The following is a 22,452-nucleotide window of genomic DNA, read 5'->3' on the forward strand; positions in this document are numbered from 1 at the left end:
ATTTCCGCTAGGTCATGCAAAATTCTATTCTAATGACTACACTAAATAAACCTATTGACTAACAAAAAGCATAAGAATACATTCCATACTCCACACCTATATTGATACATACCGTATTTACTCGCATATAAGCCGCCCGCACGTATAAGCCGCAGCCTGAAAATGGGCTGGAAAATTTTACAATTTCTCACGTATAAGCCGGCCCCTGATTCCCAATTTTCACCTCCATATTCATGGTTTTAATAGGGAGTACAAATGTGTCACTGAAGGGAAATTCTTGAGAAAAATCATCACAAGTGGTATTTATGAGATACTGTATGAATCAAAAGCACATTATTAGGGTCAATATCATAAGGAAGTTAAAATGTCTGTCTTTGTAAATGCAAAATATCAAATTATTCAATTTGAAAAAAGAAATAAGTCTATCTTGATGAGAACCTGATGCTTTCTAATTACATATTTTTTTTAGCAGTAGTTAAAGATGTTATGGCAGTCATATTGCTTCTAATGTCAAAATATCTCAATTCTTTCGATCGTTCATATTACTCCAATAGTTGTCGCTTTTGAACAAGGAATACAAAAAAAAAATCAATTTTAGCGTGTTAGCTTAGCGTTGCAATGTTCTTTGATAGCGCTGGGATACCTCATATACCCATATACTCCTGTCAGAGAGTGCGGTGAAGGCACACAGATGATTATTCAGCTTCTTTTATATCAAATCCAAGTAATTGACAATGTAGACATTCTTCTTTGACAACACATTACAGTCAACTTTAATGAAGCAAATTCCGCTGCAAACGTGCATGTCGTGTTTTATGCGCCTATAAGCCGTACCCTCGATTCAGTCAGCATTTTTTTGTCCGACAAAAGCGGCTTTTATGCGAGTAAATACGGCGTGTCTGCTTGTAGATGGAATAGAGGTTTAACATTCATCCATCTTGCATACCCCACATCCTCTAAAGCAGGGGTCTCAAACTTGCGGCCCGCGGGCCAACTGCGGCCCTCGGGACGATAATTTGCGGCCCCCGTCTTAATATGAAAGATCGATTTTTTTTTTTTTTTTTTTTTAATTTTTTTTTTTTTTTTTTTTTAATTTTTTTTTTTTATTTTTAACCCCTTTCCCCATGATGGCGCCGTTTAAGTGGCAGCCAGTGGCAGTAGCTCTGTCCACTCATGTTTTTCTTCTTTTACAGCATGTTTTACATGAAAAATTAGAGGGAACATTGACATGCACCTGCTTGTGGCAGGTGTGATACTGGTGTGCCGATAGCGAGCAATGATGATGTCGTGACCGGATGATTCGCCTAAAGACGTTTCGCCGACGGACGTTTGACAGACGGACAGGTCGTACTAGTATTTGTTAGTTTAATGATTAAATACAAATACTAGTATTTGTATTTAATCATTAAACGCTGTTTTCAGCTGGATTTGACCGAATTTGAGAGCATTTTGAGCCGTTTGGCGAATGGACGTCTATAGACGTTTTTTTGCCTCCATCGCGATATCATCCAGTATTTGTATTTAATCATTAAATGCTGTTTTAGGATGGATTTGACCCGATTGCTGTCATTTTACGGCTCGGTTCTGCTACATCTGCCTGCCCAAGAGTGCTTATTCCCGGACTGCCATTGATGGTAGACGAACATTGATTTTTACTATAATTTGGACAACACCGGCGGCGGGCCGGATTAAAAATCCTAACGGGCCGTATATGGCCCGCGGGCCGAGGTTGAAAAACTTGTACACACACGATCCGGCGGGGCGAGCGTTCGAATCCCGTTTCGGCGAAACCTCCGTTCGGCCGAATGAACGTTCGGTGGAACGTCCATTCGGCGACCTGCCCGTCTGTCAAACGTCCGTCGGCGAAACGTCTTTAGGCGAATCATCCGAGTACCGATGATGTCGCTCACACTGGTACTCAGTGCGCTCAGGGAGGTTGTCTTTCTGCTCAGACCAACAAAAAATTAGAGGGAACTTTGGTTCGGAGCTGAATGAACCAATCACGGTGAGGTATACGGCTCTGGAGGGCGGGACATCGGCCGGGCTGTCCAGTGCCTCGCTCACTCACTCATTCATTCCTCCAATCAGCTGGGCGGAGGAGAAGCCGTGAGGCCGATCACTCCGCTCGGCGCGCACACTCCTCCGCTGCTCTCAGCATAGAACTGAATGAGGCGCTATGATCCGTGATCCAGCCTGTGTCAGTGTCTGTAGCCATCTCCGCGATTGAAACGGAGAGCGAAAGTGCACATGCGCCACAAACCCGCACGACTGAATGTGAAAGATCAACCCGAGACTCATTCCAAGTGGAAAAACATATTACAGAGCCCCAGAGATGTCTCTTTCAAAGCCTGCCGTGAAGAGAAAGGTCGGTGATGAGCACAGACAGTTTCAAGAAAAGTGGGGAGTGCAATATTTCTTTGTTGAGCACAGGGGCACCCCGACGTGTCTCATTTACACTGAAAAAGTTGCGGTGCACAAGGAATACAATTTGAAACGTAATTGTACTACGAGACATGCTGAGGAGTACGAAAAATACCAGGGAGATGAGAGAGCCAACCAGGTTGCCAGTCTTAAAACACGTCTTCTGAGGCAACAGGATCTCTTCAAGAAGGCTACCAAAGACAGTAATGCAGCAGTCAAAGCTAGCTACGCCGTTTGTGAGTTGATTGATCCTGTGCTAAGTGATCCCAAATGGCTCATGGACTTGGCTTTTCTTGTTGATATCACACATGAGCTTAATGTACTGAACAAGAAGCTACAAGGCCAGGGGCAACTTGTCAGTGCTGTCTATGACAACGTGAGAGCATTCTGCACTAAACTTGTGTTATGGAAAGCCCAGCTCTCTCAGACAAACCTTTGCCATTTCCCAGCATGCAAGGCTCTCGTGGATGCAGGCACACCATTCAGTGGTGAGAAGTATGTTGAGGCCATTTCGAAGCTACAGGAGGAATTTGATCACAGATTTGCAGACTTCAAGACACACAAAGCCACATTTCAAATTTTTGCGGACCCCTTCTCCTTTGATGTGCAAGATGCCCCTCCTGAGCTTCAAATGGAGCTCATTGACCTGCAGTGCAACTCTGCACTCAAAGCCAAGTTCAGGGAGGTGAGTGGAGAAGCAGACAAGCTTGGGCAATTTTTGAGAGAGTTGACCCCCAGCTTCCCTGAACTTTCCCGAAGGTTCAAGCGGACCATGTGCCTTTTTGGGAGCACATACTTGTGTGAGAAGCTCTTCTCCACCTTGAACTTCAATAAGTCCAAGTACAGGTCCAGACTTACTGATGAGCATCTTCAAGCTCTACTGAGGGTCTCCACTGCTTCCTCCCTCAAGCCAAATGTGACTATGTGAGAAGAAGCGCTGCCAGGTCTCTAGCAGCAAGGAGTAGGCAAGAGAAGCCGTGTTCAGAATATTTCATGTTCAATGTTCCATTCAAGTTCAGAAAGTTAAAGGTTAAAGAGCTGTTAATACAGACATTTGAAACGGAATAAAAATAATTCATTTTCTCTACTTAGCCAGCCAGTGTATATCTACTGTATGCTCATTAGTATTATTTGGTTTTGTATTACTGATTGATTTATTTTTTATTCATCTTTAAGTTAATTTATTTAATTCATTATTTTTTGTTAAAAAATAAAGATATTTGATAACGTTGGAATGTTTTATCAGTGCTTTTCTTGTGGAAATCCTGATGCGGCCCAGTCTCACCCAGACTCGGCCTCTAGCGGCCCCCAGGTAAATTGAGTTCGAGACCCCTGCTCTAAAGAGTTGCGGGGGTTGCTGGAGCCTAACCCAGCTCTCTTCGGGGGAAAGGCAGACTACATCCTAGACAGGTCGCCAGTCAGCCATAGGGCACACATAGAGACAAACGACCATCCGCACCCCCAATCATACCGCCACCAGCGGGAATTGAGTCCGCGTCTTCCCGCAACGAAGTCAGGCGAAGTGAACCTTTACACCATGAGGTGGCTTGAGGTTTAACACATTTTTCCAATTTAAATATAATTTGTATTGCATTTAAAATAACATTGTCATGCTAGTAAATCAATTTAGCAATAATGAGTTATTATTAGATGTATACGCAAAGAATGGTGGTGTTTTAGAAACAGAGACAACAAATACCAGAAATTAGTAATAACTGAGTAATAGCAACTATTATTTTTGGAAATGTTCAAAAATTCAAGCTATGCATGCAATGTCTAGAAAACAAATCAGTGGAGACAATGAGGCACAAGAGAACACTCAAGGATACAGTAGAGAAGTGACTTCTCCGTCCCAAACTTGAACAATCATACCTATTATTCAATTTCACCACATTCCACCCTATCAGTTCTTGCATGTGGTAAATGTGTAGACTGCACTTTTGGCAACTCACGCTCACACACACACAGATGTAGAAAAGCCTAAGAAAGTTAGAGTGAAGGCGTTTAAAATAAGGCCACACTTGACATTTATGATTTTAATGTCCTAAAGTTCCCATCTCTAGAAATATCTGCAGTTTTTCCCATTTTCTAAAAAGCTGTGTTGGTGCAATGTGTGTTGTTCTTTATGTCTTCATTCGATTGGATACGGTTTAATTGCACGGGGCGTCTAGTCTGTTTTTCCACTTGTCTAACAAAGCTGTATTCAACTCATCTCTTTAAAAAATCTTTACACATTCTGATTGCTGAACTTTGGTCAAACTTTCCAAACCTCATGACCAGATATCTTTTCTTATAAAAATGTGTTTCTCTCTGCTGCCATTAGGTAGAGCGGGGATTCAAAGCTGCACACATATCTGGAGTGGAGCTCCAGAACATGGGCCAGCAAACAATGGGACATTATCCAGTCCACTTTCATATAAATGGGGACGTGGGTGAGATGGGAGGCTACAATCCCCCCACTTATGTCAGTGATTTATCAATCCACCACTCATTCTCTCGCTGTGTTACCATCCACAGCACCAATGGACTTCTGGTGAGTTCAGCTCTTGTATAACTTGTACTGTATATACATAATCCACAACATAACAAATGTATTAGACCAGAACCTAAAGTTTATAACACAGATGCATGCACTATAGCCAGCCTTGGTTACATCCAAAGATGTATCATTACAGGACACAATGAAATGAAAACAATTGATTAAAACACAAACAGAAAAAATTACAATACCTTTTTTTCAATAGTTATTATAATAATATAATTATTATTATTTGGTGCGATTATATGCTGAGTGATTAGAGCGTTGGCCTCACTGCTCTTGGGTCCTTGGTTCGAATCTAGGTCGGTCCACCTGTGTGGAGTTTGCATGTTCTAATGCCTGCGGTTTCCTCCCACATTCCTTTTATTTTTTTCCCATCTTTTATATTTATTTTTTTCAAGATGGCGCCGTCACGCTGCTGGCTTGATCTGGGAAACGTGGAAGGTGGCGTGGATGCGGAGGGGCGGTGGGAGCTTGAGGCGCACAGCGCAAACTCTTGTAGGGAAAAAATGCTTTGAAAAATATGTTTCCATAACTAATAAATTAAATGTTTTCTTTTTCAGGTAAAAGACGTAGTGGGCTATGACACGCTGGGCCATTGTTTCTTTACGGAAGATGGGCCAGAGGAGAGAAATACATTTGATCACTGTTTGGGTCTCGTGGTCCGAGCTGGCACACTCCTCCCTTCAGACAGAGACAGTAAAATGTGCCGTGACATCACTGATGGCGCATACCCAGGATATGTAGCCAACCCACGGCAAGACTGCAGGTATGACAACAACAGGAACACTTATATCTGAGTCACCTTTTGACAGGATTGTCTCAGAATCAGTCAATTCAGACAAAATAATCCCACATAATGCAGTATTTGAAAAAGTATCAAGGAAACATTTGTAAAAAAATGCTACGGAACTGTTATACTGTGATCCTTCACCACTCCTCCACCCCTTTACTGATGAGGACCACATCGAAATGATCCCATCGGGGAGTGAGTTCAGCGGAAATCGTCAAGAATGAGGATGAAGAGCATGGTCTTTCTTTTTTTGTACATCTGCAGCACAATTTTGCACGCAGTTTGCATACCTATAAACCTAAGCCAATTGCTGCCCTTATTAATGATTGCAATTCTCCTTATTAAGCGATAATAAACCTTACAAACACACAACGGCACAGATTTACTCACATAGGGTACACTTAAAAGTCTAAAATTTTCCCCAAAGTTGATGGGGTGCCCAATCAGTCGGTGCACCTTTTGTATGCACTAAATTTAATATTCTGTAGATGTCGCTGTACTACGCTGACAGCTTGACTGTTTGGGTTCATTGCTTGCTGGCATGCTATATTTATATAGTGAAAATGTGAATGTGACTGACAACATTATGCGAGTGAGAAAGGGGAGGTGGGTTGGGAAAGAATAGAACACATACCTAAAAATATACGGAAACGGAAATAACGTGCATATATCGACAATGACGTTTTCGTCTGCTACCAGAGACAATCCGGATTAGAGCCGAAATGGGTAAGATGAGATTGGTCTAACAAAAAATGTACCAACATACCTCTACTTACGAAATTAATTGATTCCAGAACTTTTTCCGTAACTTGAAAATTTTGTAAGTAGAGCAGTACTTTATATGTAACTTGTCTACGGTCCTGACACAACTACAAACTAAGCCCATTAAAATTGGTCAGTGTCCCAATTTTGCATGAAAAATGTGAGAAATACACAAAAATCAAGATCTTCCTTGTGGGCTGAAAACTTCTCGCAAAAGCTCCTCCTGAAAAGCTCCCCTACGGCACCTCCTGAAGATTCCATCGATGATCCAATGCCTCTCGAATCTGACAAAAAAGACTTGCACAAGCTCCCAATAAACAGTTTTTTATTCATATCAAGCGGAAAGGAAATATTTTCACTATGAGTACAGTATTTAAAGTATCTCATCTCATCTTATCCGCTTTATCCGAAGTCGGGTCGCGGGGGCAGTAGCTTCAACACGGAGGCCGAGACTTCCCTCTCCCAGCCACTTCATTCAGCTCTCCCGGGAGTATCCCAAGGCGTTCCCGGCCGGGAGACATAGTCTCCCCAGCGTGTCAGAGGTCGGCCCCATGGCCTGCTCCCGGTGGGACGTTCCCAGAACACCTCCCAAGTGAGGCATCCAGAGGGCATCCTGATCAGATGCCCGAGCAAACTCATCTGGCTCCTCTCAATCCGGAGGAGTAGAGGCTCTACTCCGAGCCCCTCCTGGATAACCGAGCTTCTCACCTTATCTCTAAGAGAGAGTCCGGGCATCCTGCGGAGGAAACTCATTTCAGTCGCTTGTATCCGGGATGTGGTTCTTTCGGTCACAACCCACAGCTCGTGACCATAGATGAGGGTGGGAACGTAGATCGACCGGTAAATAGAGAGCCTCGCCTTTTGGTTCAGCTCCTTCCGCATCACTGCAGATGCCGCACCAGTCCGCCTGTCCATCTCCCGCTCCATTCTTCCCTCACTCGTGAACAAGGCCTCAAGATACTTAAACTCCTTCACCTGGGAAAGGACATGATCCAGCGACCCGGAGAGGGCATACCACCTTTTTTGACTGAGGACTATGGTCTGAGATTTGGAGGTGTTGATTGTCATCCTGACCGCTTCACACTCGGTTGTGAATCGTTCCAGCGAGAGTTGGAGATCACGGCTTGATGAAGCCAACAGAACCACATCATCTGCAAAAAGCAGGGATGCAAAACTGAGGCCTCCAAACCGGACCCCCTCAACGCCACGGCTGCACCTAGATATTCTGTCCATAAAAGTGAACAGAATCGGTGACCTAGGGCAGCCCTGGCGGAGTCCAACCCCCACTGGAAGCGCATCCGACTTACTGCCGGCTATGCGGACCAGACTCTAACACCGGTCATAAAGGGACAGGATCCCGCTTAAGAGAGGTTCTGGAACCCCATACTCCTGGAGTATCCCCCACATGACTGCCTGGGGGACACGGTCGAACGCCTTCTCCAAGTCCAGACAGCACACGATCAGCACAAAATCTTGGCCAGCATCAGCACAAAATCTTGACCAGCATCCCCCTCTCTCCCACTTCCTCCACAGAGGACAGTCCAGAACAGAGCTGGCCCTCCTCACCATCTTATTCATCCTGTTCCTGTTCCTCTCCGGGCTCCAGCATCCCCAACAGACCACTGCATAAAACACTGTAGATGCCACCACTGTGTCGTAAAAGGTCCTCAGCAGTGTCCTGCATACTCCAAAGGACTGTAGTCACCTCAGTAGGTAGAGGCGGCTCCTGCCCGTCTTGTAAAGGGCATCTATGTTTGTGGACCAGTCCAGTTTGTTGTTGAGGTGAACACCCAGGTATTTAAATTCTCCACGATTTCAATGTCTGTACCCTGGATGTTCACCTGAGTGGACTGTTGGGGCTTCCTCCTGAAATCGAGCACCATTTCCTTTGTCTTACTGGCGTTGATGTAGAGGTGGTTTCGCCTACACCAGTCAACAAAGGCTGTGATGACTCCCTTGTACTCCAGGTCGTTCCCGACCATCACTCGTCCAACAACAGCGGTGTTGTCAGAGAACTTCTGAAGGTGACAGGTGTCTGTATTGTGTTTGAAGTCCGATGTGTAGAGGGTGAAGAGGAATGGGGATAGCACCGTGCCTTGTGGGGCCCCCGTGCTGCAAGCTACCACATCAGACGTACAGTCCTGGAGTCTCACATATCGCTCTCTATAAATCTTTATATTTAATACAAGACTTAAAGTCCCCCTAGGCCGTGTGTTTAGGGGGTACTTTACTGATATTTTGATAGATTGGACTTCGTTGTACCACAACCCAGTCCTTTTATTTGTAAAATTACCCTCAAAAGGAAAACTGAAATACAAACTGTTATAATCCCATTTCCTTGTGAGCCACAATATTACAGTACTACTACCGAGTGATGTAATGAATGAACAGGAGCTTCGCGTATATGTTCTCTTCCCTTTTCTTTCATTCCTGCGGCTGCCAGCATTTTAGTTTATCTTTTTTTGTTTTCAATAACTTCAATAGTTTTTAAACAAAAAAACAGTTAATATGTGTTGTTTAGTAAATTGGAACAACACGAACAGTATTGATAAAAGCATCTATATTTCCCTATTTTCCCGTCCAACCCAGCAATGAACTTGACTAGAGAAGTGGAGTACAGCCGGTATGTAGTCTATTTTGTTGTTTCAATACAAATATTATTCTTAAGACTGCTTTCTCCAATTGACACACATCAGGCATACAGTCCTGAAGTCTGACATATTGTGGTCTGTCAGTGAGAAAGTTGATGATCCATGCTGCCAGGTGGTGATTTACTCTAGCCCTCTTCCAGTTTCCCTCTCAGTATTACTGGCTAAATTGTGTTAAATGCACTGGAGAGGTCAAAAAACATTCTCACCGTGCCTCCTGTGTTCTCCAGGTGTGAAAGAGACTTGTGCATCCCGTATGTGGTAGCATCTTCCACACCAATGCCTGGACGATAGGCAGACTGCAGAGGGTCCAGCTCTGCACTCACCAGGGGGCTGAGGTGATTCAGGATGAATCTCTCCATTGTCTTGATCAGGTGAAAGGTTAATGCTACCGGCCTTAAGTGGTTAGGCTCTCTGTGGTTCACAGTCTTTGGAACTGGGACCACACAGGAAGTTTTCCACAAGGTTGGGACCTTCTGCAGACTGAGGCTGAGGTTGAAAATATGCAGAATTACTTTGCCAAGCTGATCTGCACAGTCCCTCAGTAGTCTGGACCTGAGGTCATCTCTTTCCTTGATCTTCTTAAACTGTCTTATCACCTGATCGACAGTAATGCAGAGACAGGTGGGGGAGGGGGGCGACGTGTGAGTGGTGGAATAGGGGGAGGAAACGGAGGAGAGGTGCTTCTGCTCTGGGGGGTCGGGGGAGTGAGAGACAGGTGGGGGAGGGGGGGTGACGTGTGAGTGGTGGAATAGGGGGAGGAAGAGGAGAAGGAGGACGAGGAGAGGTGCCTCTGGTCTGGGGGTAAGAGGTGTGGGGACAGAACTGAATCTGTTAAAGAACTGATTTAGTTGATTGGCCCACTCCCCGTCTCTGGACTCCGGGTCCCTCTCACTGTTGCCTCCATGGCCCTAAATGGTCCTCAAGCCCCTCCAGACTTCTTTGGCGTTGCCTTTCTGGAGTTGGTTTTCCAGCTTCCTCTTGTAGATGGGCTTTTCCTTCCTTATCTCTCTCCTCAGCTCCTTCTAAACCATTTTGAAGACTCTCAGAAGACCCAAAAGCCCTCTTCTTTTTGTTTAGGAGGGCACTTAGATTCCGGGTGACCCATGGCTTATTGTTGGAGAAACAACAGTCCTTCTTCGAAGGTACAGTGTTCTCAACACAGAAGTTTATATAATCTGTGATGCAGTGGGTCAAGCTGTCAATGTCTTTCCCATCATAATTGGACAGCACCTCCCAGTGACTGATCTCAAAACAGTCCCTCAGTACCATGCTGGTCTCCTCGATCCATCTTTGTATGATCCTTGTGGGATGTAGGTGGGGATCAGACGGACCAGGTTATGGTATGAGCGCCCCCGTGGGCGGGAGGGGGACTGAGCTGTATGCCTCCTTTTTGTTGGCAGACAGCAGATCCAGAGTTTCGTGTTCCCTGGTTGGGCACTTCACATACTCCATGAAGGTGGGGAGAGTAAAAGCCAAGGAAGCATGGTTAAAATTACCGGAGATAAGAAGGAGAGACTGGGGGTGTGACGTCTGCAGCCGTGACATAGTAGCGTGAAGGAGCTCGCGAGCGACTGCCTCATCAGCGGAAGGATGTATATACGCAGCCAGGTCTCCGTGAAGCACATAATACAGCACTCCCAATAATCTTGGTAAGCGCCGTTAGCTCTTCCATCTTATCCAGGTGTTGCATAGAACAAAGACTGCCTCTTGCACAACTGGAGGAGTCGAGTCTTAAAAGTAAAGTCGTAAAAAATTAAAGTACAGAGTATAAAGTATAAAGTAAAGTATCAAGTAAAGTATTAAATAACAATAAAACCTAAAAACAGAAGATAGAAAAGCTGTAAAAACAGAATACGAGTAGGGACTGAGGGAGCTACTACTGCCGCTAAAACGGAGCCATTTTGAAAAAAAAATCTCATCTCATTAAAGTATTTACAATTTTTTAAATAAATACATTATATTTAGATAGTAATACAGTAATAGCTGCCGGACGCAAGAGGCTGCTTTGTGATATCACCGCACTCTCTCTCGCCGCATCTCCCTCGTACAAACATTTCTACGAGCACTGAGCGGAGCGTTGCATTTTTTTCTGTTTTTTTTCTCCATTAGTCAGTGCAGAATTAAGGGAAACACAATGCATCCAAAGCAAGCCGGTGCAAGAGAAGGGTAGCGCGAAGCAAAAGCATATGATGACAATCGATATTAAGCACGAAATAATCGGAAAACATTAGTGTACGGGTGACTGAGCTGGCTCGTCAATACGTATAGAGAAGCAGGAATTTCACCCCGAAAGCCGCAGTAGAATACATGAACCTCTTTGCCTTGGTTATTGCACAAGAAGGTTTAAATTCAGTGTAAAGTAAGTTCATTTAAGTTTAATTTAATGTTTATGTTACGTTACGGGCGCATCCATCAAGTGACTCTCTCTCCATCTCTCTCTCTCCCTCTCTCCCTCTCTCTCTCTCACTCTCTCTCCCTCTCTCTCTCCCTCCCTCCCACTCTCTCTCTCTCTCTCTCTCTCTCGCTCGCTTTCTCTCTCTCCCTCTCTCGCTCGCTTTCTCTCTCTCCCTCTCTCTCCCTCTCTCTCCCTCTAACTCTCCCTCTCTCTCTCCCTCTCTCTCTCCCTCTCTCTCTCTACCTCTCTCTCGCTCTCTCTCGCTGTCTCTCTCCCTCGCTCTCTCTCTCCCTCTCTCTCTCGCTTTCTCTCTATCCCTCTCTCTCTCCCTCTCTCTCTCCCTCTCTCTCTTGCTCTCTCTCCCTCCCCCTCTCTCTCTCTCTCTCTCTCTCTCCCTCTCTCTCGCTCTCTACCTCTCTCTCGCTCTCTCTCGCTGTCTCTCTCCCTCTCTCTCTCTCTCTCTCTCTCTCTCCCTCTCTCTCTCGCTTTCTCTCTCTCCCTCTCTCTCTCCCTCTCTCTCTTGCTCTCTCTCCCTCCCTCTCTCCCCCTCTCTCTCCCTCTCTCTCTCTCTCCCTCTCTCTCCATCTCTCTCCCTCTCTCTCTCCCTCTGTCTCCCTCTCTCTCTCTCTCTCTCTCTCTCTCTCTCTCTCTCTCTCTCTCTCTCTCTCTCTCTCTCTCTCTCTCTCTCTGTCCCTCTCTCCCTCTCTCCCTCCTCTCCCTCCTCTCCCTCCCTCCCTCCCTACCTCCAGTTAATTACATTCAGGTGCTATTTATTTTAGAAGACACTTGATTGGTTAATATGTCGGCACTGGATCGGTTGGAACAAAGACCAGGACCTACTCAGGCCCTCGGCGGAATCGGTTTGAGACCCCTGCTCTAGACCATGTTTATTCTAACATCAAACACGCTTATAGAGCCACACCCCTCCCTCACCTTGCTGGATCCGACCATCTCTGCCTGTCCTTCACACCCTCATACACCCCACTCCGGAGGCTAACAAGGCCACAAATAAAGATTAAAAAAACATGGCCTGAGGACGCCCTTTCTCAGCTGCAGGAATGTTTTTCCCGCACCATTTGGGAACTTTCTGAAAATCACAACCTCCAGGACTACCCAAACACTGTCACTGTTAATAAACGTATCCGGGTTTTTCCAAACAAAAACCCTGGATGACCAGTGAGACAGAGGCACTCATCAAATGCCATAGCACCGCCTTCAGGTCAGGGGACAAGTTACAATACAGCGCTGCCAGAGCAGACCTGAAGAGAGGCATTAAAAAGGTCAAGGCAGCATATACAAGAAAAATTGAGGAGCACTTCACAGAAAATATCCCAAAGAAGATGTGGCAGGGAATACAACACATTACCAATTACAATGACACTAATAAGGTGTCTGTTAACGCAGATGCCTCACTAGCAGAGGAACTGAACCGTTTCTTTGCCCGCTTTGAGACTGACAAATCGGATTCAGTCTCAACACATCAACCACCCTGCAGCAGTACACTGAAGCTTCAGGAACATGAAGTGAGACAGGTACTGCAGACTGTGAACACCAAGAAGGCTGCTGGCCCTGACGGAGGACCTGGGAAGGTGCTCAAAGCCTGTGCTGACCAGCTGACTGGGGTTTTCACAAAGATTTTCAATTGTTGTCCCTGCAACAATCCATCATCCCATCCTGCCTGAAATCTGCCACCATTATCCCTGTTCCTAAAAAGCCAACCATTGACAGCCTGAATGATTATAGGCCTGTTGCACTTACGCCTGTGATCATTAAGTGCTTTGAAAAGTTGGTCCCCCGCCACGTCAGAGATACAATCCCTTCCTCAGTTGACCCTCACCAGTTTGCTTATAGAGCAAACAGGTCCACTGAGGACACCATCACCGTAGCTCAACACACAGCACTGAGCCACCTGGATCACCATGGGAATTATGTGAGGATGCTTTTCATTGACTATAGCTCAAGCTTCAACACTATAATACCGAACATTCTGGCTGACAAACTCTCCCACCTTGGACTATCCTCTTCCATCTGCTGCTGGTTTAAGAACTTCGGGACAAACCATCCACAAACTGTTAGACTTGGTCCCCACCTCTCTTCCTCCATTACACTGAGCACTGGCTCCCCTCAAGGCTGTGTACTGAGTCCTCTTCTATACTCCCTTTACACATACGACTGTACACTGACCCACCACTCTAACTCCATCATCAAATTTGCCGCTGACACCACTGTGGTCGGACTCATCTCGGGGGAGTCTGCTTACAGAGATGAGGTCAACAAACTGTCTTTGTGGTGTTTGGTGAATAATCTCACACTAAACACCACGAAAACTAAAGAAACAATCATGGACTTTCGCAAACGCAGCACAGATCCGGCCCCACTCCTCATAAATGGAGTATGGGTAGACAGGGTCCAGTCCTTCAAATTCCTCGGGGTCCACGTCATGGACAAGCTCTTCTGGTCTACCAACACCACGGCAGTGGTGAAGAAGGCCACGACTCCATTTCCTGAGGGTGCTCACGAGGAACAACTTGGACACTAAGCTTCTGGTAACCTTCTATAGAGCCACTGTGGAGAGCATCCTGGCATACTGCATTACAGTGTGGTACGCTGGAAGCATGGCAGCAGACAGAAAAGCCTTGCAGAGAGTGATCAACACCGCCCAGAAGATCATCGGCTGCTCTCTGCCCTCACTGGTTGACATTGCCAGCCCTCGCTACCTCAGCAGAGCCGGAAACATTGTCAGGGACCCATACCACCCTGGTCACAACCTGTTCCAGCTGCTGCCCTCTGTCAGACGCTACAGGTCTCACAAAGCACGGACAAATAGACTTAAGGACAGTTTTTTTTTCCCACAGCCATCAGGACTCTGAACCTGCATTAGCATGACACACAATCTTTTCTGTGCAATAACTTCGGGGTGTGCAATAACCATGTGCAATATCTTAGATTGTGCAATATTTTAGAATTTACCTTCCCAGGACGTGACTTTTTATATTTTTATATTACTTATTTATTTTTTTACTGGGGAAACGCACTTTGTGGAGTAGCACCACCAATTTCGTTAAATGCAGCTGTGTATGATGACAATTAAGGCTTTTGATTGATTGATTTGATTTGACAGTGCGCAATTGCGCACTCGCGCAGCGTAGAAGGAACATTGGTCGTCGCTATGGCAGCTTTGCTCTCCTAATGACCTGAGTGTCAACACCTGTTTGTCATTAGCCCTAGCCCTTAGATTCCTCTCACTTTCAGCGTTCTTTGTGTTCGAAACCAAGTCACCATGATCAACTGTATGGCTTGGTGCCAAATGTTTTTGTTATATTTATTGGCTGGCCTGTGAGCACCTGCCTGCACAATAAACATTTCTCAAGGCCCTGCCATTCGACTGCTTCTCGTGTTTGTGAGTCCAGCTGTGTGTCAACCCATTGTGACATTACTCTTTTTTTTAGTGCAACTTCCACTTTTTGGATTGCCAACCCCAATAACAACATTATCAACTGTGCAGCTGCAGGCTCAGAGGTGAGTTTAAAACCAACATTAATTTCCAAAAGTCAAGCAGACAACAGACATACACATTGGCTCAAATTGAAGCTCTAATTATAGCAAAACTTTAAAAAAATTGAAAGGCAGTAATCATTTATCCTCACCAATGGGGACAAATCTCCTGAATGAAAATTGGGAGTGGTTTGGCGCTCCAATACACCCCCATGCATGTGACCCATGTTAGGGATTTATAATGTGCAATTTTTTTGTGTCCTTAGGAAACAGGATTCTGGTTTATCTTCCACCATGTACCAACAGGACTATCTGAGGGCCTGTACTCACCTGGAAAAACAGAACACACGCCTATGGGTCAGTTCATCAATAACAGAGCTCATTCCAACTACAGAGTAAGACTGAAAATATTAAATACCATCTTTTCAATCACATCTCAATTTTTCTTTTATTTTGTGCTTGTCTCATTAGAGTTCATCTGTTGTCAAATCTTCCTCTGTAACACCAACTGACTTTATGTCTTTCATCACCTCCTCCATCCACCTTTTTTCAGCCTTTATCTGTTTCCTCACTGCTCACTTCTCAACATATTTTACCAATATGCAGTCATGGTCTAAAATTTGAGAACGACACAAATGCTACATTTTCACAAAGTCTTCCCTCAGCGTTTTTAGGTGTTTGCCAGATATTTCTATGGTATGATGACATATTTAATAATAATAATAATAATAATCGGACATAGGCCATGTCGTCATTACCACAACACAAAAAGCCTACTTGTCATCACACGCAGAAACTGCGTGTGACGAAATTGATGGTGCTTCTCCATAAGCTACGTTTAATCGGCAAAAGACCTAAATAAGTGTAAGTTACGGACTCGTAATTTGTCATTCCGCTGTTGTGGATACAGGTCGCTTACCTCTCGATTACATACAGGTCGCTTACCTCTCGATTACCGCACACTGTCTGCCACTTACCTTCCTTCAAGTCAGCTAGTAGGAGGCAGATCACCAACCAAACATCTATTCATATGCCGCAGAAGGGAATTTCACAAGTATACAAAAATTATAATGATAATTACATGCCATAGACCAATATTTGCAGTGTTGACCCTTTCTCAAGACCTCTGCAATTCTCCCATGCTGTCAATCAACTTCGAAACCAAATCCTAACTGATGTCCATCCATTCTTGCATAATCAATGCTTGGAGTTTGTTAGAATTTGTGGGTTTCTGATTGTCCGCCCGCCTCTTGAGGATTGGCCACAAGTTCCCAATGGGATTAAGATCTGGAGTTTCCTGGCCCAAAATCTTAATGTTTTGTTCCCTTAGCCTTTTTGTTATGACCTTTGCTTTATGCCAAGGTGCTCCATCACGCTGGAAATGGCATTCTTCCTCACCAAATTGACCCTGGATGGTTGGGGCAGAGGTTCACCAGGGTGCCCAAGAAAGTCCAGCAAGCGGCAGGACCGTGTCCTGAAGTTGTTTCAGCTACGGGATCGGGCCACCACCAGTACAGACCTCGTTCAGAAATGACAGCAGGCAGGTGTGAGTGCATCTGCACGCTCAGTAAGGCGAATACTTTTGGAGGAAGGCCTGGTGTCAAGGAGGGCAGCAAAGAAGCCACTTCTCTCAGGCCAAAACATCAGGGACAGACTGATATTGTCACGCCTATCGACAACGTCGTGGCGAGGAAACATGGAGTAGAACCCAATCGCAGGGAAGCAGGCAAGGACGAGGGAAGTGGTGTTAAAACAAAAACTTTAATAACTTAGGCAGGATCTTTAGAAAATAACCACAACTTAGAAATCACATCACAGAATCAAATCTGATGGGAAGACATGGGGAAACGAGAAACATGGAGCAGTGAGCATGGCATTGCATGGCATGGCAACTTGGCATGGTACAAACAAAGCAGACGAGCCGACAAATGACAAAATAATTTGTGGGGTTTAAATAGACAAAACAGCAACTAATTATCAATGACACGCAGCTGTCAACAAGAGTAGAAAAGCAAACATAACAACACACAGAGAAAACAATTAAATAACAATGGCAACCCAAACCTAACAAATATTCTGCAGTAGTAACAAGGACTGGGCTGTTGAGGACCGCGGTAAAGTCATTTTCTCTGATGAATCCCCTTTCCGATTGTTTGGGGCATATGGAAGAAGGCTTGTTTGGAGAACACGAGATGAGCGCTACCATCAGTCTTGTCTCATGCCAACAGTGAAGCCTCCTGAGACCATTCATGTGTGTTGCTTTTCGGTGAAGTGAGTAGGCTCTCTCACAATCTTTCCTAAAACACAGCGATGAACAAAGGATGGTACCAGAACATCCTCCAAGAGCAACTTTTCTCAACCATCCAGGGGCAATTTGGTGATGAAGAATGCCTTTCCCAGCATGATGGATCACCTTCCCATAAAGCAAAGGTCATAACAGCGTGATTTCGGGCCCTTGGCCAGGAAACTCTCCAGATCTTAATCCTGTTGGGAACTAGTGGTCAGTCATCAAGAGGCGGGTGGACAATCAGGAACCCACATTGTCCAAATTATAGTAAAAATCAATGACCTCATTCATTTCCCTTACCGCTCATCACTCTCAATTTGAAGACTGCTCTCTTTGACCTCATTCATTTCCCTTACCGCTCATCACTCTCAATTTAAAGACTGCTCTCTTTTGTTGAATAATAATATGTTCTCAATGTTGAAAGTAAATTTGAAAATAAATTTTCACCTTCAATTGTGTCTTTTTTCTTATATTTCAATCCCCAGCTTTGATAAATTACATTGCGTGTCCAAATGCTGTCAAATTTTAGTATCCATTCTGGCCCGCAAGTCAAAAAGTTTCCCTACCCCTTAAACACATTATCAATAAGCTGCCATTGACTGCAGTAGACGTCCGATTCATGTTGACTGAGGTGCAGATGCTATTTCTGTTATTAGTCACCGCAGTCAATGGCAGCTTATTGAGACTTTTATTTAGCCGCACGTCCGGCTGCCATTGACGGTAGACTAATAACAGAAATAGCATCTGCACCTCAGTCAACATGAATCGGACGTCTACTGCATTCAATGACAGCTTATTGAGACTTTTATTTAGCCGCACGTCCGGCTGCCATTGACGGTAGACTAATAACAGAAATAGCATCTGCACCTCAGTCAACATTTTTCCTAGGAGTGTTCAGATTGGATAGAATCAAAAATGATTTAATCGAAGGAGAAGCGACAGTGAGATTTGTTGGACAAAAATTTAGAGTGAACAGATTTGGATGGAATGGACACCTCAAGAAGAGAAATCATGAGTAGTCTAGGCCAAAGGTTTTGAGAATGACACATTTTCACAAAGTCTGTTCCTTCAGGGTTTTTAGGTGTTTGCCAGATGATTCTATGGTATGATGACATACAATTAGAAGGATTTCACAAGTATCAAAAGATTTTATTGAAAATTACATGTAATAGGTCAATATTTGCAGTGTTGACCCTTCTTTTTCGGTACTCGGACGATTCGCCGAAAGACGTTTGGTCGACGGACGTTTGGGCGACGGACAGTTTGCCGAACGGACGTTTGGGCGACCGGACAGTTTGCCGAACGGACGTTGGGGCGACCGGACAGTTCGCCGAGCGGACGTTGGGGCGACCGGACAGTTCGCCGAACGGACTAGAACCTAAGCATCAGCACCAACTCCAACTACACATATTTTGTTCATTTTCGACCACTGTCTCTACTCTGTACATAGCCACAACAACAAGGATAACACATGTTCAGTATATTCACAAATTAGTTGATTAATTCAGAATTTAATTCACCTCATCACAAACACGGTCTACAAACCTTCTCAAACTGTTGAATTGGTTAAAGGAATAATATTTTCATTCATTCATTCTTCGAACTGCTTATCCTCACAAGGATCATGTGGGGTGCTGCCGCCTATCCCAGCTAACTATGAGCACCAGGTGGGGGACACCCTGAATTGGTGGCCAGCCGATCTCAGGGCACAGGAGTCGGGTAACCATTCACTCTCACACTCATACGTAGGGGCAATTTAGAGTGTTCAACCAGCCTACCATGCATATTTTTTGGGACGTGGGAGGAACCCGGAGTACCTGGAGAAACCCCACGCGTTTTCCCGAGTGAAAGCGATTCACGCAAAATCAATATAAAAATATAAAATGTAATAAAAGATAGCGTAGGACAATTTAAATCAAACTGTTATTATCATGTTTTTACATTAATTGTGTTTTTGCAAACTATTAAAAAATACAACATAATGAAAACAAGTTTATCTTTGTGTTTGGATCCTTCTACATGCGTTTTACAGTCAGTTATTCCACCATGTGTCGTGCTGAAAGGTGGAGCATAAAAGTGCAGATCTCAAGAACCACCGAAGCACATGCCGTAAAGATGAAACATAAATTCACCTTAATACTGTGATCCTTTTTCAATTTGCGGCTTCAACTTTTGCGGCCTGACTACATTTTCCCTAAAGTAGAAAAAAAAGTTCATAAAAATCTAAAAATCCACGCTGAAACCCGTGAGAAAATGGCAGAGGACAAGGACTGTCACCCAACTCAGAATCGAGAAAAAAAAACACGGCCAGCAGGCAGTGACCGTCATTTTTGTCCAAAAATGGCGAAGGGGATTTTTTTCAGAAATGCGAGCCCCAGGCGACGTTACATCGGACGCCATGGTCCTACACCAAAAATAGAACTTGCTCAGCAGACTCCGGGAGCTTGGTGGTCGCGAAATTTCCCAGAAATGTTTCAAAGTGCAACCTCCGGGCGATGTTATAGCGGATGCCATCGCCCTTGTCCAAAAATAGAGCCCTTTGGGCAACTAAGATGGCTGGTTGCCACGGCGGAGATACATGGATTTTCTCAGAAATGTTTCAAATTGCAAGTTCCCGGCGACCTTACGGCGGACGCCATCAGACTTGTCCAAAAATAGAACCCTTTGGGCGGCGAGGATGGCCGGAAGACCCGAGGAACAACGTGGCACTTAAGATTCCATTTGAGTCTGGGCAGCGGGGTGACGTCGTTGTCTTTATCCAAAAATAGACCTCTCTGGACGGCTAATTGACAGTGCGGAGGATCGAAGTGGAAGTTTATTTCACCCCCCTCAAACAATCACCCAATAACAAAGAATAATGTGGTTTTAGTACTTTACGAAATCAGCTAGAGACTTACAATATGGCTCACAGTTTGAAACAAAGTGTCCCAGAGATTGATGAAAACAAGGCCATAGCCATGGAATATGGCAATTGTCTTGACAGTTTTATGTCCATGACAAAAGCATATTCGTACCAAAAAATAACAGCAGTCAAAACTCCCAATCAACATCTTCTATGTGTGCCGAAAATCTCTTGCAAAAGCTCCTCCTGAAAAGCTCCCTTACGCATACCTGTCAACCTCTGCCGATAACTGCCCTTATAAATGATTCTGATTCCCCTTACAAACCCCCCAAAAACCTTACAAACATTTATAAGGGCAGTTATCGGCAGAGGTTGACGGGTATGCTTACGGCGCCTTCTGAAGATTCCATCAATGATCCAATGCATCTCAAATCTGACGAAAAAAACTTGGACTAAAGCTCCCGATTACCTGATTTTTGAAAAATTTAAATTAAGTGGAGATGAACTATTTTCACAGTGAGTACAGTACCTCGCTGAAAATGGGGCTCCCCTTCAAGGACTTAGACTAAAACTCCCATTAACCCTAGAACGGTAACCTGGGGTGACCGGGTGTCTACAATCTGTACGGGAGACAGACAAAAAATTGTAAATTTTTCAGTACGTACCAAATTATTTTTTTTCCTTTCAACACTTGCAGTATGGCAAATTATGCTTCAAATGACTCAAAGTACATCAATGAAACACATACAGTACTATACATACACTCAACTATTAGATACAAGGCGTGAAATGGGTTACCTTTCACGCTTCTGAAATAGAGGGTTACCATTCTAGGGTTAACCAGTTTTTGGGGGATTTTTATCAAGCGGAAAGGAACTATTCTCACTTCTGAGTACAGTATTTACAATTTTTAAAAATATATCCATTATATTTAGATATTAATCCATTTGTCTTTTCATAAGCTAGTAGCAGTAATATTTAATGGATAGACTTCTTGATAATTGTACTTGAGTACTTGTATTTCTTTATAGGCACGAAAACATGTTATATTGTAGTAATAATAGGGGTGATCCTAATTTGCGGTTTTTCGTTTATCACGCCCATGACTGATCTACAATATCTGCCATATCCGAGAGATTACTGTAAATAAAAGCCATATCCAATCAAAATAATCTATAGGTGTGAGTGTAAATATTTGTTTATCTGTTTCTGTCCTGCGATTGGCTGGCAACAGTAGCCTGGCTTTAGCTGGGACAGGCTAGCACTGTATGGAACATGCGCAAATGAAGTCATAGCTTATTAGGATACAGCACCTTTGGTCAATAATTACATTAACAGTTCCATGCAACAGATTAAAATGAATAATGTATGATTTCTTGCCCGAGAAGTAGAGTTGTTGTTCTTAGCCTTTCCTCTATTACCTGTTCCTGTTCAGACATAGGCTTTATCATCATCATCATCATCATCAAATCATCAAAAGCCCATTGTCATCATACACAGCTGCGTATAACGAAATTGGTGGTGCTACTCCACAAAGTGCGTTTTCCCAGTAAAGGAACATAAATAAGTAATATAAAAATATAAAGAGTCACATCCTGTTAAGGTAAATACTAAAATATTGCACAATCTAAGATATTATTGCACACCCCTAAGTTATTGCACAGAAGGGATTGTGTCGTGCTAAGTTCAGAGTCCTGATGGCTGTGGGAAAAAAATTGTCCTTAAGTCTATTTGACAGTGCTTTGTAAGACCTGTAGCGTCTGTCAGAGGGCAGCACTTGGAACAGTTCCCGGCTCTGCTGAGGTAGCGAGGGCTGGCAATGTCTTCCAGTGAGGGCAGAGAGCAGCCGATGATCTTCTGGGCAGTGTTGATCAATCTCTGCATGGCCTTTTTGTCTGCTGCCGTGCTTCCAGCATACCACACTGTAATGCAGTATGCCAGGATGCTCTCCACAGTGGCTCTATAGAAGGTTACCAGAAGCTTAGTGTCCAAGTTGTTCCTCCTGAGTACCCTCAGGAAATGGAGTCGTTTCTGGGCCATATTCACCACTGCCGTGGTATTGGTAGACCAGGAGAGCTTGTCCGTGACGTGGACCCCCAGGAATTTGAAGGACTGGACCCTGTCTACGCATACTCCATTTATGAGGAGTGGGGCCAGATCTGTGCTGCGTTTGCGAAAGTCCAGGATTATTTCTTTAGTTTTCATGGTGTTTAGTGTGAGATTGTTCACCAAACACCACAAAGACAGTTTGTTGACCTCATCTCTGT

The 22,452-nt window shown here is 44.4% G+C and overlaps 1 protein-coding gene across 1 annotated transcript in view; it reads left to right on the forward strand.

Annotated features, from left to right (window-relative positions):
- The window catches only part of cemip (cell migration inducing hyaluronidase 1), a 166,355-nt gene that overhangs the window by 91,031 nt on the left and 52,872 nt on the right, over positions 1-22,452 (forward strand). The window contains exons 14-17 of the mRNA XM_077591982.1: positions 4,745-4,954; positions 5,524-5,729; positions 15,011-15,080; positions 15,323-15,451. Coding sequence (XP_077448108.1) covers positions 4,745-4,954; positions 5,524-5,729; positions 15,011-15,080; positions 15,323-15,451 — 615 coding nt within the window. The remainder of the gene's footprint in view (positions 1-4,744; positions 4,955-5,523; positions 5,730-15,010; positions 15,081-15,322; positions 15,452-22,452) is intronic.

Source organism: Stigmatopora argus, chromosome 2, assembly GCF_051989625.1.
Source record: "Stigmatopora argus isolate UIUO_Sarg chromosome 2, RoL_Sarg_1.0, whole genome shotgun sequence".
NCBI lineage: Eukaryota > Metazoa > Chordata > Actinopteri > Syngnathiformes > Syngnathidae > Stigmatopora > Stigmatopora argus.